The sequence below is a fragment of the Oncorhynchus clarkii genome, chromosome 2, assembly GCF_045791955.1.
Source record: "Oncorhynchus clarkii lewisi isolate Uvic-CL-2024 chromosome 2, UVic_Ocla_1.0, whole genome shotgun sequence".
Classification (NCBI taxonomy): Eukaryota; Metazoa; Chordata; class Actinopteri; order Salmoniformes; family Salmonidae; genus Oncorhynchus; species Oncorhynchus clarkii.
Genome location: NC_092148.1, coordinates 98,102,889 through 98,120,690, shown reverse-complemented (window position 1 = coordinate 98,120,690; position 17,802 = coordinate 98,102,889). Strand labels below are relative to the sequence as shown.

The 17,802-nt window shown below is 57.7% G+C and overlaps 1 protein-coding gene across 1 annotated transcript in view; it reads right to left on the bottom strand.

Moving 5' to 3' along the window:
* Positions 1-5,512: 5,512 nt before the first annotated feature.
* LOC139383416 (synaptotagmin-7-like) overlaps positions 5,513-17,802 on the bottom strand; it is a 128,039-nt gene continuing 115,749 nt past the window's right edge. The window contains exons 9-10 of the mRNA XM_071127959.1: positions 5,937-6,136; positions 5,513-5,626 (exon numbers count right to left, since the gene is read on the bottom strand). Coding sequence (XP_070984060.1) covers positions 5,522-5,626; positions 5,937-6,136 — 305 coding nt within the window. The 3' untranslated portion in view covers positions 5,513-5,521. The remainder of the gene's footprint in view (positions 5,627-5,936; positions 6,137-17,802) is intronic.

Sequence of the window (17,802 nt, the reverse complement as noted above, 5' to 3'; positions counted from 1 at the left end):
ACCTCCTGACCTCCATACTAGACTACATAACCTCCTGAACTCCAGACTAGACTACATAACCTCCTGACCTCCACACTAGACTACATAACCTCCTGACCTCCAGACTAGACTACATAAGCTCCTGACCCCCAGACTAGACTACATAACCTCCTGACCTCCAGACTAGACTACATAACCTCCTGACCTCCTGACCACCATAGACTAGACTACATAACCTCCTGACCCCCATACTAGACTATATAACCTCCTGACCACCACAGACTAGACCATATAACCTCTTGACCTCCAGACTACCACAGGCTTGACTACATACCTTTCTGACCTCCAGACCACCACAGGCTAGACTACATAACCTCCTGACCACCACAGGCTAGACTACATAACCTCCTGACCTCCAGACTACCACAGATCAGACTACATAACCTCCTGATCTCCAGACTACCACAGACTAGACTACATAACCTCCTGACCTCCAGACTAGACTATATAACCTCCTGACCTCCAGACTAGACTACATAACCTCCTGAACTCCAGACTAGACTACATAACCTCCTGACCTCCAGACTACCACAGACTAGACTACATAACCTCATGACCTCCAGACTACCGCAGACTAGACTACATAACCTCCTGACCTCCAGACTACCACAGACTAGAATACATAACCTCCTCACCTCCAGACTAGACTACATAACCTCCTGACCTCCAGACTAGACTACATAACCTCCTGACCTCCAGACTACCACAGACTAGACTACATAACCTCCTGACCTCCAGACTACCACAGACTAGACTACATAACCTCCTGACCTCCAGACTACCACAGACTAGACTACATAATCTCCTAACCTCCAGACTACCGCAGACTAGACTACATAACCTCCTGACCTCCAGACTACCACAGACTAGACTACATAACCTCCTGACCTCCAGACTACCACAGACTAGACTACATAACCTCCTGACCTCCAGACTACCGCAGACTAGACTACATAACCTCCTGAACTCCAGATTAGACTACATAACCTCCTGACCTCCACACTAGACAACATAACCTCCTGACCTCCAGACTACCACAGACTAGACTACATAACCTCCTGACCTCCAGACTACCACAGACTAGACTACATAACCTCCTGACCTCCAGACTACCGCAGACTAGACTACACAACCTCCTGACCTCCATACTAGACTACATAACCTCCTGAACTCCAGACTAGACTACATAACCTCCTGACCTCCAGACTAGACTACATAACCTCCTGACCTCCAGACTACCGCAGACTAGACTACACAACCTCCTGACCTCCATACTAGACTACATAACCTCCTGAACTCCAGACTAGACTACATAACCTCCTGACCTCCACACTAGACTACATAACCTCCTGACCTCCAGACTAGACTACATAAGCTCCTGACCCCCAGACTAGACTACATAACCTCCTGACCTCCAGACTAGACCACATAACCTCCTGACCTCCTGACCACCATAGACTAGACTACATAACCTCCTGACCCCCATACTAGACTATATAACCTCCTGACCACCACAGACTAGACCATATAACCTCTTGACCTCCAGACTACCACAGGCTTGACTACATACCTTTCTGACCTCCAGACCACCACAGGCTAGACTACATAACCTCCTGACCACCACAGGCTAGACTACATAACCTCCTGACCTCCAGACTACCACAGATCAGACTACATAACCTCCTGATCTCCAGACTACCACAGACTAGACTACATAACCTCCTGACCTCCAGACTTCCACAGACTAGCGTACATAACCTCCTGACCTCCAGACTAGACTCCATAACCTCCTGACCTCCAGACTAGACTACATAACCTCCTGACCTCCAGACTAGACAACATAACCTCCTGACCTCCAGACTAGACTACATAACCTCCTGACCTCCAGACTAGACAACATAACCTCCTGACCTCCAGACTAGACTACATAACCTCTTGACCTCCAGACTAGACTACATAACCTCCTGACCTCTCCATTCTACTGTTACTCACCCCTTCGGTTCCCTTTAGCTATGATCACCTTCATTACCATCAGCAGCATTATCAGTGTTATTATTAATATCAATAAAACTGTTATTGTTATTGCTAGTATTATTATTACTTTTGTCAAAGAATTGCAGATACATTTCCACCCAAAGCTGTAGTTGTAATGAGGGGCTAAAGAAAGAGGCAAAAGATAAACCAGTTTGATATGTAGATGATGTATAATGATATAATGTATTATCTAGGTGTATGTTGATGAAGAGATAGAAGAATATATCCTATGTCGGATGTTTGAATGGTGTGCTGCGTCAGTGAACACACACACACCACACACACACACACACACACACACACACACACACACACACACACACACACACACACACACACACACACACACACACACACACACACACACACCACACCAACCACACACACACACACCACACACCACACACCACACACACACACCACACACGCACACACACACACACACACACACACCACACCAACCACACACACACACACCACACACCACACACCACACACACACCACACACACACACACACACACACACACACACACACACACACACAATAAAACAGTTTTTTTTTGCGTCTTATATACCACATCATCTTTACATTGAAATAACATTTTGAATTGTATTCTTCAGTATTCAGTATAATCATTTTTTGTTGTATTTTCTTTTCATGTTGTTGTTGTTTCATCATCCTCTTTTTTCTCTCTCCAATCGTTGTCAGGGCTGTTTCCCTGGGAATGGCAGGAAGAAGTGTTCCGTAGTTCAGCTCAAAGTTCAGTTAATTCAAGTTAGTTTTTTAATAATCTCTAAGTTTTTTGGAGCTACAACACAGCACCCACAGCACACAGACAACAAGGGGTCCAGCAAGGGGGAGAGTCACTAATATTGTGCCAGAGAGAGCGAGGGAGGGAGAGACAGAGAGACAGAGAGACAGAGAGAGACAGAGAGAGACAGAGAGAGAGAGAGAGAGAGAGAGAGAGAGAGAGAGACAACAGCATCAAGTGTCAATAATTCCATTTGCTGTCCAGTGATCTTCAGGTTATGTCATCATCACAAACAGTATTGATTGGTTTCTTTCTCTCTACAACTTCAGTTGAACATTATACCACTTTCCAGAGAAGAGAGAGAAGGTCATAACAAGGAGAAAAGATAGAGAGGGTAGACACGTTCAGAAAGAGAGAGAGATGGCTGGGACAATTCCAACCAATATAGACACACACAGGAAGAGAAGAAAAGGAGAGGGGGACATCACACGGGAGAGAAGGAGAGAAGGAGAGGGAGGCATCACACAGGAGAGAAGGAGAGGGGGACATCACACAGGAGAGAAGGAGAGGGGGACATCACACAGGAGAGAAGGAGAGGGGGACATCACACAGGAGAGAAGGTGAGGGGGACATCACACAGGAGAGAAGGAGAGGGAGGCATCACACAGGAGAGAAGGAGAGGGGGACATCACACAGGAGAGAAGGAGAGGGGGACATCACACAGGAGAGAAGGTGAGGGGGACATCACACAGGAGAGAAGGAGAGGGAGACATCACAGAGGAGAGAAGGAGAGGGGGACATCACACAGGAGAGAAGGAGAGGGAGGCATCACACAGGAGAGAAGGAGAGGGGGACATCACACAGGAGAGAAGGAGAGAAGGAGAGGGAGGCATCACACAGGAGAGAAGGAGAGGGGGACATCACACAGGAGAGAAGGAGAGGGGGAGAGGGAGACATCACAGAGGAGAGAAGGAGAAGGGGACATCACACAGGAGAGAAGGAGAGGGGGACATCACACAGGAGAGAAGGTGAGGGGGACATCACAGAGGAGAGAAGGAGAAGGGGACATCACACAGGAGAGAAGGAGAGGGGGACATCACACAGAAGAGAAGGTGAGGGGGACATCACAGAGGAGAGAAGGAGAGGGGGACATCACACAGGAGAGAAGGAGAGGGGGACATCACACAGGAGAGAAGGAGAGGGGGAGAGGGAGACATCACAGAGGAGAGAAGGAGAGGGGGACATCACACAGGAGAGAAGGAGAGGGGGAGAGGGAGACATCACAGAGGAGAGGAGGAGAGGGGGACATCACACAGGAGAGAAGGAGAGGGGGACATCACACAGGAGAGAAGGAGAGGGGGAGGGAGAGACATCACAGAGGAGAGAAGGAGAGGGGGAGAGGGAGACATCACAGAGGAGAGAAGGAGAGGGGGACATCACACAGGAGAGAAGGAGAAGGGGACATCACACAGGAGAGAAGGAGAGGGGGAGAGGGAGACATCACACAGGAGAGAAGGAGAGAAGGACAGACGGAGAGAAGGAGAGGGAGACATCACACAGGAGAGAAGGAGAGAATGAGAAGGGGACATCACACAGGAGAGAAGGAGAGAAGGACAGGTGGAGAGAAGGACAGACGGAGAGAAGGACAGACGGAGAGAAGGAGGGGAGACATCACACAGGAGAGAAGGAGAGAAGGACAGAAGGAGAGACGGAGAGGGAGACATCACAGAGGAGAGAAGGAGAGAAGGACAGAAGGAGAGAAGGAGAGGGAGACATCACAGAGGAGAGAAGGAGAGAAGGACAGAAGGAGAGAAGGAGAGCGAGTCATCACAGAGGAGAGTAGGAGAGAAGGACAGAAGGAGAGGGAGACATCACACAGGAGAGATGGAGAGGGAGACATCACAGAGGAGAGACGGAGAGAAGGACAGAAGGAGAGGGAGACATCACACAGGAGAGAAGGAGAGAAGGACATCACAGAGGAGAGACAGAGAGAAGGACATAAGGAGAGAAGGAGAGGGACACATCACACAGGAGAGAAGGAGAGAAGGACAGAAGGAGAGAAGGAGAGGGAGACATCACAGAGGAGAGAAGGAGAGAAGGACAGAAGGAGAGGGAGACATCACACAGGAGAGAAGGAGAGGGAGACATCACAGAGGAGAGATGGAGAGAAGGACAGGGACACATCATTTCCATACAGATTATTTTCTAGAGGGGTTTTGTCTGTCTCAGAATTACTTTACACTCATATTACTGTTACTTGGAATATTTGTTTATAATGGCACTGCATATTTTACTTAAAGATTTTCTGTGATTCCATGGGACATCGTTGCAGTGGCCAAAATGGCACCGTACCTACAGTAGGCTAGTACAGGCTGCAGTGGGGAAGAGACAAACCACATGTCAGATCTCAACATAGTTACAGACAGACAGAAACAGGGGGACCATTGGCAGGGTGGAGGAGGGAGACAGGGGTGAATGAGAAGAAACCGAGGAAGAGAGGAGAGATGTAGAATAGAACAGATAGAGGAGAAGAGAGGAGGGCAGAGGGGTCTAAAGGTAAAGAGAGCGGATGGCTAATTGTACCCGTATTTTGCAGCCTGGTAGCTAGTCAGTGTTGTGCATAAGGATGGGGAGATTGGACGTTGGAGGGAGGGGGAGTTTATGGGGTCACTGAAGTGGGGGTAGGCGGGACCATCAGGCCTTGAGAGCGTGCCATTGGGCCACATTGGTACGCGGCCGGCCCATCATGTCCTTCCAGTGTTTCACTTCCGCTGGACCACTCTTCCATGATAGGTAGATCTGAATAAGAAAGAGAGGGAGAGGGAGAGAGAGAGGGAGGTAGAAGGGGTAGGGAGAGATGGAAAGAAAGAGAGAAAGAAGGGGAGAGAGAGAGAGAGAGGGAGGGAGAGGGGGTAGGGAGAGATGGAGAAAAAGAGAGAAAGAAGGAGAGAGAGAGACAAAGAGAGAGACAAAGAGAGACACACAGAGAGAGAGAGGGAGGGAGTGCGAGGGAGTGCGAGAGAGATTTTTTGTCCATCAAAATAATCCAATCAGGGATGTTCTCAGGTTTAACCCAGGTAAAATGGGCAGGGAGCGGTGAGTTGGTTACCTTGCCAATGACATCGTTGCGGCTGAGCCGGTCCTTGTCCATGACCGTGATGATGATGGTGGTCTCCCGGAGGACGTGGGCCGGAACCTCGAAGGGGAAAGACTCATTGAAGACGGGGTTGAGACAACGCTTTATAGTCACTGTCTTCTTCTTCTCAATGCGTTTGTCCTTGTGCATCAGCCAAAGCTTCACATAGGGGTCTGAAAGGAGGAGGTGGAGGAGGTGGAGGAAGAGGAGGAGGAAGAGGAGGAGGAAGAGGAGGAGGAGGAATAGGTGGAGGTGGAAGAGGTGGAGGTGGAGGAGGAGGAGGAGGAGGAAGAGGAGGAGGTGGAGGAGGAGGAGGAGGAAGAGGAAGAGGAAGAGGAGGAGGTGGAGGAGGAGGAGGAGGTGGAGGAGGAGGAGGAGGAGGAAGAGGAGGAAGAGGAAGAGGTGGAGGTGGAAGAGGTGGAGGTGGAAGAGGTGGTGTAGGAGGAGGAGGAAAAGGAGGAGGGGGAGGAGGAGGAGGAAGAGGTGGAGGAGGAGGAGGAAGAGGAGGAGGAGGTGGAGGAGGAAGAGGAGGAAGAGGAGGAGGAAGAGGTGGAGGTGGAAGAGGTGGAGGTGGAAGAGGTGGTGTAGGAGGAGGAGGAAGAGGAGGAGGTGGAGGAGGAGGAGGAAAAGGTGGAGGAGGAGGAGGAAGAGGAGGAGGAGGTGGAGGAGGAAGATGAGGAAGAGGAGGAGGAAGAGGAGGAGGAGGTGGAGGAGGATGAGGGGGAGGTGGAGGAAGAGGAGGTGGAGGAGGAGGTGGAAGAGGAGGCGGAGGAGGAGGTGGAAGAAGAGGAGGAGGAGCAAGAGGAGGTGGGGTGGAGGTGGAGGAGGTGGAGGAGGAGGAGGAGGAGAGGGAGGATGAGGTGGAGGAGGAGGAGAGGGGTGAGGTGGAGGTGGAGGAGGAGGAGGAGAGGGAGAAGAAGGAAGAGGAGGTGGTAGAGGAGGAGGAGGAGGAAGAGGTGGAGGTGGAAGAGGTGGAGGTGGAAGAGGTGGTGTAGGAGGAGGAGGAAGAGGAGGAGGTGGAGGAGGAGGAGGAAAAGGTGGAGGAGGAGGAGGAAGAGGAGGAGGAGGTGGAGGAGGAAGATGAGGAAGAGGAGGAGGAAGAGGAGGAGGAGGTGGAGGAGGATGAGGGGGAGGTGGAGGAAGAGGAGGTGGAGGAGGAGGTGGAAGAGGAGGCGGAGGAGGAGGTGGAAGAAGAGGAGGAGGAGCAAGAGGAGGTGGGGTGGAGGTGGAGGAGGTGGAGGAGGAGGAGGAGGAGAGGGAGGATGAGGTGGAGGAGGAGGAGAGGGGTGAGGTGGAGGTGGAGGAGGAGGAGGAGAGGGAGAAGAAGGAAGAGGAGGTGGTAGAGGAGGAGGAGGAGAAGAGGAATACAGGTTAGATCAAGAAACATTAAAACAATATCAAATTAATTAACCTTTTCTTGCCCAGGAACTCCCTCCCAGGCAAACTGACGACCCAGGGAATCCCTCCCAGGCAAACTGACGACCCAGGGAATCCCTCCCAGGCAAACTGACGACCCAAGGAATCCCACCCAGGCAAACTGACGACCCAGGAACTCCCTTTCAGGCAAACTGAAGACCCAGGGAATCCCTCCCAGGCAAACTGACGACCCAGGGAATCCCTCCCAGGCAAACTGACGACCCAGGGACCCCCTCCCAGGCAAACTGACGACCCAGGAACTCCCTCCCAGGCAAACTGACGACCCAGGAACCCCCTCCCAGGCAAACTGTCGACCCAGGGACTACCTCCCAGGCAAACTGAAGACCCAGGGAACCCGTCCCAGGCAAACTGACGACCAAGTAACCCCCTCCCAGGCAAACTGATGACCCATGGACCCCCTCCCAGGCAAACTGACGACCCAAGGAATCCCTCCCAGGCAAACTGACAACCAAGGAACCCACTCCCGGGCAAACTGACGACCCAGGAACCCCCTCCCAGGCAAACTGACGACCCAGGGACCCCCTCCCAGGCAAAATGACGACCCAAGGAATCCCTCCCAGGCAAACTGACGACCCAGGGACCACCTCCCAGGCAAACTGACGACCCAGGGACCCCCTCCCAGACAAAATGACGAACAAGGAACCCCCTCCCAGGCAAAATGACGACCCAGGGACCCCCTCCCAGGCAAACTGACGACCCAGGGACCCCTTCCCAGGCAAACTGATGACCCAGGGACCCCCTCCCAGGCAAACTGACGACCCAGGGACCCCCTCCCAGGCAAACTGACGACCAAGGGACCCCCTCCCAGGCAAACTGACGACCCAGGGACCCACTCCCAGGCAAACTGACAACCCAGGGACCCCCTCCCAGGCAAACTGACGACCCAGGAACCCCCTCCCAGGCAAACTGACGACCCAGGGACCCACTCCCAGGCAAATTGACGAACCAGGGACCCCATCCCAGGCAAACTGACGACCCAGGAACCCCCTCCCAGGCAAACTGACGACCCAGGGACCACCTCCCAGGCAAACTGACGACCCAGGGACCCCCTCCCAGACAAAATGACGAACAAGGAACCCCCTCCCAGGCAAAATGACGACCCAGGGACCCCCTCCCAGGCAAACTGACGACCCAGGGACCCCTTCCCAGGCAAACTGATGACCCAGGGACCCCCTCCCAGGCAAACTGACGACCCAGGGACCCCCTCCCAGGCAAACTGATGACCAAGGGACCCCCTCCCAGGCAAACTGACGACCCAGGGACCCACTCCCAGGCAAACTGACAACCCAGGGACCCCCTCCCAGGCAAACTGACGACCCAGGAACCCCCTCCCAGGCAAACTGACGACCCAGGGACCCACTCCCAGGCAAATTGACGAACCAGGGACCCCATCCCAGGCAAACTGACGACCCAGGAACCCCCTCCCAGGCAAACTGACGACCCAGGCACCCCCTCCCAGGCAAACTGACGACCCAGGGACCACCTACCAGGCAAACTGACGACCCAGGGACCCCCTCCCAGGCAAACTGACGACCCAGGGACCCCCTCCCAGGCAAACTGATGACCCAGGGACCCCCTCCCAGGCAAACTGACGACCCAAGGATTCCCTCACAGGCAAACTGACGACCCAGGGACCCCCTCCCAGACAAAATGACGAACAAGGAACCCCCTCCCAAGCAAACTGACGACCCAGGGACCCCCTCCCAGGCAAACTGACGACCCAGGGACCCCTTCCCAGGCAAACTGATGACAGAGGGACCCCCTCCCAGGAAAACTGATGACCCAGGGACCCCTCCCAGGCAAACTGACGACCCAGGGACCCCCTCCCAGGCAAACTGATGACCCATGGACCCCTCCCAGGCAAACTGACGACCCATGGACCCAATCCCAGGCAAACTGACGACCCAGGGACCCCCTCCCAGGCAAACTGACGAACCAGGGACCACCTCACAGGCAAACAAACGACTCAGGGACCCCCGCCCAGGCAAACTGACGATCCAGGGAACCCCTCCCAGGCAAACTGACTACCCAGGAACTCCCTCCCAGGCAAACTGAGGACCCAGGGAATCCCTCCCAGGCAAACTGACGACCCAGGGAATCCCTCCCAGGCAAACTGACAACCCAGGAACCCCCTCCCAGGCAAACTGAAGACCCAGGAACCCCCTCCCAGGCAAACTGACGACCCAGGGAACCCCTCCCAGGCAAAATGACGACCCAGGAACCCCCTCCCAGGCAAAATGACGACCCAGGAACCCCCTCCCAGGCAAAATGACGACCAAGGGAATCCCTCCCAGGCAAACTGACGACCCAGGGAATCCCTCCCAGGCAAACCGACGACCCAGGGACCCCCTCCCAGGCAAACCAACGACCCAGGAACCCCCTCCCAGGCAAACTGACGACCCAGGGACACCCTCCCAGGCAAACCGACGTCCCAGGAACCCCCTCCTAGGCAAACTGACGACACAGGGACCCCTCCCAGGCAAACTGACGACCAAGGAACCCCGTCCCAGGCAAACTGACGACCCAGGAACCCCCTCCCAGGCAAACTGATGACCTAGGAAACCCCTAACAGGCAAACTTACGACCCAGGGACCCCCTCCCAGGCAAACAGACGACCCAGGAACCCCCTCCCAGGCAAACTGACGACACAGGGACCCCCTCCCAGGCAAACTGACGACCCAGGAACCCCCTTCCAGGCAAACTGACGACACAGGGACCCCATCCCAGGCAAACTGACGAACAAGGAACCCCCTCCCAGGCAAACCGACGACCCAGGAACCCCCTCCCAGGATAACTGAAGACACAGGGACCCCCTCCCAGGCAAACTGTCGACCCAGGGACCCCCTCCCAGGCAAACTGAGGACCCAGGGAAACCCTCCCAGGCAAACTGACGACCCAGGGAACCCCTCCCAGGCAAACTGACGAAACAGGGACCCCCTCCCAGGCAAACTGACGACCCAGATACCCCCTCCCAGGCAAACTGACGACCCAGGGACCCCCTCCCAGGCAAACTGACGACCCAGGGACCCCCTAACAGGCAAACTGACGACCCAGGGACCACCTCCCAGGCAAACTGATGACCCATGGACCCCCTCCCAGGCAAAATGACGACCAAGGGAACCCCTCCCAGGCAAACTGACGACCCAGGGACCACCTCCCAGGCAAACTGACGACCAAGGTACCCACTCCCAGGCAAACTGACGACCCAGGGACCCCCTCCCAGGCAAACTGAGGACCCATGGACCCCCTCCCAGGCAAACTGACGACCTAAGGAATCCCTACAAGGCAAACTGACGACCAGGGAACCCCCGCCCAGGCAAACTGACGACCCAGGAACCCCCTCCCAGGCAAACTGACGACCAAGGAACCCCCTCCCAGGCAAACCGACGACCCAGGAACCGCCTCCCAGGCAAACTGACGACCCAGGGACCCCCTCCCTGGCAAACTGACGACCCAGGGACCACCTCCAAGGCAAACTGATGACCCATGGACCCCCTCCCAGGCAAACTGATGACCTAAGGAATCCCTCCAAGGCAAACTGACGACCAGGGAACCCCCGCCCAGGCAAACTGACGACCCAGGAACCCCCTCCCAGGCAAACTGTCGACCCAGGAACCCCCTCCCAGGCAAACTTCGACCAAGGAACCCCCTCCCAGGCAAACTGACGACCAAGGAACCCCCTCCCAGGCAAACCGACGACCCAGGGACCCCCTCCCAGGCAAACTGACGACCAGGGAACCCCCTCCCAGGCAAACTGACGACCCAGGATCCCCCTCCCAGGCAAACAGACGACCCAGGACCCCCTCCCAGGCAAAATTACGCCCAAGGAACCCCCTCCCAGGCAAACTGACGACCCAGGGACCACCTCCCAGGCAAAATGACGACCCAGGGACCCCCTCCCAGACAAAATGACGATCAAGGAACCCCCTCCCAGGCAAACTGACGACCCAGGGACCCCCTCCCAGACAATGTGACGACCAAGGAACCCCCTCCCAGGCAAACCGACGACCCAGGAACCCCCTCCCAGGCTAACTGACGACCCAGGGACCCCTTCCCAGGATAAACTGATGACCCAGGGACCCCCTCCCAGGAAACTGATGACCCAGGGACGCCCTCCCAGGCAAACTGACGACCCAGGGACCCCCTCCCAGGCAAACTGATGACCCATGGACCCCCTCCCAGGCAAACTGATTACCCATGGACCCCCTCCCAGGCAAACTGACGACCAAGGGACCCCCTCGCAGGCAAAATGACGACCAAGGGAACCCCTCCTAGGCAAACTGACGACCCAGGGACCACCTCCCAGGCAAACTGACGACCCAGAGACCCACTCCCAGGCAAACTGACGACACAGGGAACCCCTCCCAGGCAAACTGACGACCCAGGAACTCCCTCCCAGGCAAACTGAGGACCCAGGGAATCCCTCCCAGGCAAACTGACGACCCAGGGAATCCCTCCCAGGCAAACTGGCGACCCAGGAAAACCCTCCCAGGCAAACTGACGACCCAGGGACCCCCTCCCAGACAAACTGACGACCCAGGAACCCCCTCCCAGGCAAACATAAGACCCAGGGAATACCTCCCAGCCAAAAGGACGACCCAGGAAATCCCTCCCAGGCAAACTGACGACCCAGGGAATCCCTCCCAGGCAAACAGACGACCCAGGGACTCCCTCCCAGGCAAACGGACGACCCAGGAAATCCCTCCCAGGCAAACTGACAAACCAGGGACTCCCTCCCAGGCAAACTGACGACCCAGGAACCCCCTCCCAGGCAAACTGACGACCCAGGATCCCCCTCCCAGGCAAACAGACGACCCAGGACCCCCTCCCAGGCAAAATTACGCCCAAGGAACCCCCTCCCAGGCAAACTGACGACCCAGGGACCACCTCCCAGGCAAAATGACGACCCAGGGACCCCCTCCCAGACAAACTGACGATCAAGGAACCCCCTCCCAGGCAAACTGACGACCCAGGGACCCCCTCCCAGACAAAGTGACGACCAAGGAACCCCCTCCCAGGCAAACCGACGACCCAGGAACCCCCTCCCAGGCTAACTGACGACCCAGGGACCCCCTCCCAGGCAAACTGACGACCCAGGAACCCCAACCAAAGGCAAACTGACGACACAGGGACCCCCTCCCAGGCAAACTGACGACCCAGGAACCCCCTCCCAGGCAAACTGACGACACAGGGAACCCCTCCCAGGCAAACTGACGACCAAGGAACCCCCTCCCAGGCAAACCGACGACCCCGGAACCCCCTCCAAGGCAAACTGAAGACACAGGGACCCCCTCCCAGGCAAACTGACGACCAGGGAACCCCCTCCCAGGCAAACTGACGACCCAGGAACCCCCTCCCAGGCAAACTGTCGACCCAGGGACCCCCTCCCAGGCTAACTGACGACCCAGGGACCCCCTCCCAGGCAAACTGATGACCCAGGGACCCCCTCCCAGGCAAACTGACGACCCATGGATCCCCTCCCAGGCAAACTGACGACCCAGGAACCCCCTACCAGGCAAACTGACGACCCAGGTACCCCCTCCCAGGCAAACTGACGACCCAGGGACCCCCTCCCAGGCAAACTGATGACCCATGGACACCCTACAAGGCAAACTGACGACCCAGGGACCCCCTCCCAGGCAAACCGACGACCCAGGAACCCCAACCAAAGGCAAACTGACGACACAGGGACCCCCTCCCAGGCAAACTGACGACCCAGGAACCCCCTCCCAGGCAAACTGACGACACAGGGAACCCCTCCCAGGCAAACTGACGACCAAGGAACCCCCTCCCAGGCAAACCGACGACCCAGGAACCCCCTCCCAGGCAAACTGACGACCCAGGGAATCCCTCCCAGGCAAACTGACGACCCAGGGACCCCCTCCCATGCAAACTGACGACACATTGACCCCCTCCCATGCAAACTGATGACCCAGGGAACCCCTCCCAGGCAAACTGACGACCCAGGGACCACCTCCCAGGCAAACTGATGACCCATGGACCACCTCCCAGGCAAACTGACGACCCAAGGAAACCCTCCCAGGCAAACTAACGACCCAGGAACCCCCTCCCAGGCAAACTGTCGACCAAGGGACACCCCTCCCAGGCAAACTGACGACACAGGGACCCCCTCCCAGGCAAACTGACGACACAGGGACCCACTCCCAGGCAAACTGACGACCAAGGAACGCCCTCCCAGGCAAACCGACGACCCAGGAACCCCCTCCCAGGCAAACTGACAACCCAGGGAATCCCTCCCAGGCAAACTGACGACCCAGGAACCCCCTCCCAGGCAAACTGTCGACCAAGGGACCCCCTCCCAGGCAAACTGACGACACAGGGACCCCCTCCCAGGCAAACTGACGACCCAGGAACCCCCTCCCAGGCAAACTGACGACACAGGGACCCCCTCCCAGGCAAACTGACGACCAAGGAACCCCCTCCCAGGCAAACCGACGACCCAGGAACCCCCTCCCAGGCAAACTGACGACACAGGGACCCCCTCCCAGGCAAACTGACGACCAGGGAACCCCCTCCCAGGCAAACTGACGACCCCGGAACCCCCTCCCAGGCAAAATGTCGACCCAGGGACCCCCTCCCAGGCAAACTGACGACCCAGGGAATCCCTCCCAGGCAAACTGACGACCCCGGAACCCCCTCCCAGGCAAACTGTCGACCCAGGGACCCCCTCCCAGGCAAACTGACGACCCAGGGAATCCCTCCCAGGCAAACTGACGACACAGGGAACCCTTCCCAGGCAAACTGACGACACAGGGACCCCCTCCCAGGCAAACTGACGACCCAGGAACCCCTCCCAGGCAAACTGATGACCCATGGACCCCCTCCCAGGCAAACTGACGACCCAAGGAATCCCTCCCAGGCAAACTGACGACCCAGGAACCCCCTCCCAGGCAAACTGTCGACCCAGGGACCCCCTCCCAGGCAAACTGACGACCCAGGGAATCCCTCCCAGGCAAACTGACGACCCAGGGAACCCCTCCCAGGCAAACTGACGACACAGGGACCCCCTCCCAGGCAAACTGACGACCCAGGAACCCCTCCCAGGCAAACTGATGACCCATGGACCCCCTCCCAGGCAAACTGACGACCCAAGGAATCCCTACCAGGCAAACTGACGAACCCGGAACCCCCTCCCAGGCAAACTGTCGACCCAGGGACCCCCTCCCAGGCAAACTGACGACCCAGGGAATCCCTCCCAGGCAAACTGACGACCCAGGGAACCCCTCCCAGGCAAACTGACGACACAGGGACCCCCTCCCAGGCAAACTGACGACCCAGGGACCCCCTCCCAGGCAAACTGACGACCCAGGGACCCCCTCCCAGGCAAACTGACGACCTCGAACCCCTCCCAGGCAAACTGATGACCCATGGACCCCCTCCCAGGCAAACTGACGACCCAAGGAATCCCTCCCAGGCAAACTGACAACGAAGGAACCCCCTCCGAGGCAAACTGACGACCCAGGAACCCCCTCCCAGGCAAACTGACGACCCAGGGACCCCCTCCCAGGCAAAATGACGCCCAAGGAACCCCCTCCCAGGCAAACTGACGACCCAGGGACCACCTCCCAGGCAAAATGACGACCCAGGGACCCCCTCCCAGACAAAATGACGACCAAGGAACCCCCTCCCAGACAAACTGACGACCCAGGGACCCCCTCCCAGGCAAACTGACGACCCAGGGACCCCTTCCCAGGCAAACTGATGACCCAGGGACCCCCTCCCAGGAAAACTGATGACCCAGGGACCCCCTCCCAGGCAAACTGACGACCCAGGGACCCCCTCCCAGGCAAACTGATGACCCATGGACCCCCTCCCAGGCAAACTGATGACCCATGGATCCCCTCCTAGGCAAACTGACGACCCAGGGACCCCCTTCAGGGCAAACTGACGACCCAGGAACCCCGTCCCAGGCAAACTGACGACCCAGGAATCCCGTCCCAGGCAAACTGACGACCCAGGGACACCCTCCCAGGCAAAATGACCCCCTCCCAGGCAAACTGACGACCCAGGGACCACCTCCCAGGCAAACTGATGACCCATGGACCCCCTCCCAGGCAAACTGACGACCCAGGAAATCCCTCCCAGGCAAACTGATGACCCAGGGACCCCCTCCGAGGCAAACTGACAACCCAGGAACTTTCTCCCAGGCAAACTGAAGACCCAGGGAATCCCTCCCAGGCAAAATTACGACCCAGGGAATCCCTCCCAGGCAAACTGACGGCCCAGGGAATCCCTCCCAGGCAAACTGACGACCCAGGAAATCCCTCCCAGGCAAGCTGACGACCCAGGGACTCCCTCCCAGGCAAACTGACGACCCAGGAACCCCCTCCCAGGCAAACTGACGAGCCAGGGAATCCCTCCCAGGCAAAATGACGACCCAGGAACCCCCTCCCAGGCAAAATGACAACCCAGGAATCCCCTCCCAGGCAAACTGACGTTCAAGGGAATCCCTCCCAGTCAAACTGACGACCCAGGGAATCCCTCCCAGGCAAACCGACGACCCAGGGACCCCCTACCAGGCAAACCAACGACCCAGGAACCCCCTCCCAGGCAAACTGACGACCCAGGGACCCCCTCCCAGGCAAACTGATGACCCATGGACCCCCTCCCAGGCAAACTGACGACCCATGGATCCCCTCCCAGGCAAACTGACGACCCAGGAACCCCCTACCAGGCAAACTGACGACCCAGGTACCCCCTCCCAGGCAAACTGACGACCCAGGGACCCCCTCCCAGGCAAACTGATGACCCATGGACCCCCTACAAGGCAAACTGACGACCCAGGGACCCCCTCCCAGGCAAACCGACGACCCAGGAACCCCAACCAAAGGTAAACTGACGACACAGGGACCCCCTCCCAGGCAAACTGACGACCCAGGGACCCCCTCCCAGGCAAACTGACGACACAGGGAACCCCTCCCAGGCAAACTGACGACCAAGGAACCCCCTCCCAGGCAAACCGACGACCCAGGAACCCCCTCCCAGGCAAACTGACGACCCAGGGAATCCCTCCCAGGCAAACTGACGACCCAGGGACCCCCTCCCATGCAAACTGACGACACATTGACCCCCTCCCATGCAAACTGATGACCCAGGGACCCCCTCCCAGGCAAACTGACGACCCAGGGACCACCTCCCAGGCAAACTGATGACCCATGGACCACCTCCCAGGCAAACTGACGACCCAAGGAATCCCTCCCAGGCAAACTAACGACCCAGGAACCCCCTCCCAGGCAAACTGTCGACCAAGGGACACCCCTCCCAGGCAAACTGACGACACAGGGACCCCCTCCCAGGCAAACTGACGACACAGGGACCCACTCCCAGGCAAACTGACGACCAAGGAACGCCCTCCCAGGCAAACCGACGACCCAGGAACCCCCTCCCAGGCAAACTGACAACCCAGGGAATCCCTCCCAGGCAAACTGACGACCCAGGAACCCCCTCCCAGGCAAACTGTCGACCAAGGGACCCCCTCCCAGGCAGACTGACGACACAGGGACCCCCTCCCAGGCAAACTGACGACCCAGGAACCCCCTCCCAGGCAAACTGACGACACAGGGACCCCCTCCCAGGCAAACTGACGACCAAGGAACCCCCTCCCAGGCAAACCGACGACCCAGGAACCCCCTCCCAGGCAAACTGACGACACAGGGACCCCCTCCCAGGCAAACTGACGACCAGGGAACCCCCTCCCAGGCAAACTGACGACCCCGGAACCCCCTCCCAGGCAAAATGTCGACCCAGGGACCCCCTCCCAGGCAAACTGACGACCCAGGGAAGCCCTCCCAGGCAAACTGACGACCCCGGAACCCCCTCCCAGGCAAACTGACGACCCAGGGACCCCCTCCCAGGCAAACTGACGACCCAGGGAATCCCTCCCAGGCAAACTGACGACACAGGGAATCCCTCCCAGGCAAACTGACGACACAGGGACCCCCTCCCAGGCAAACTGACGACCCTGGAAACCCTCCCAGGCAAACTGATGACCCATGGACCCCCTCCCAGGCAAACTGACGACCCAAGGAATCCCTCCCAGGCAAACTGACGACCCAGGAACCCCCTCCCAGGCAAACTGTCGACCCAGGGACCCCCTCCCAGGCAAACTGACGACCCAGGGAATCCCTCCCAGGCAAACTGACGACCCAGGGAACCCCTCCCAGGCAAACTGACGACACAGGGACCCCCTCCCAGGCAAACTGACGACCCAGGAACCCCTCCCAGGCAAACTGATGACCCATGGACCCCCTCCCAGGCAAACTGACGACCCAAGGAATCCCTACCAGGCAAACTGACGACCCCGGAACCCCCTCCCAGGCAAACTGTCGACCCAGGGACCCCCTCCCAGGCAAACTGACGACCCAGGGAATCCCTCCCAGGC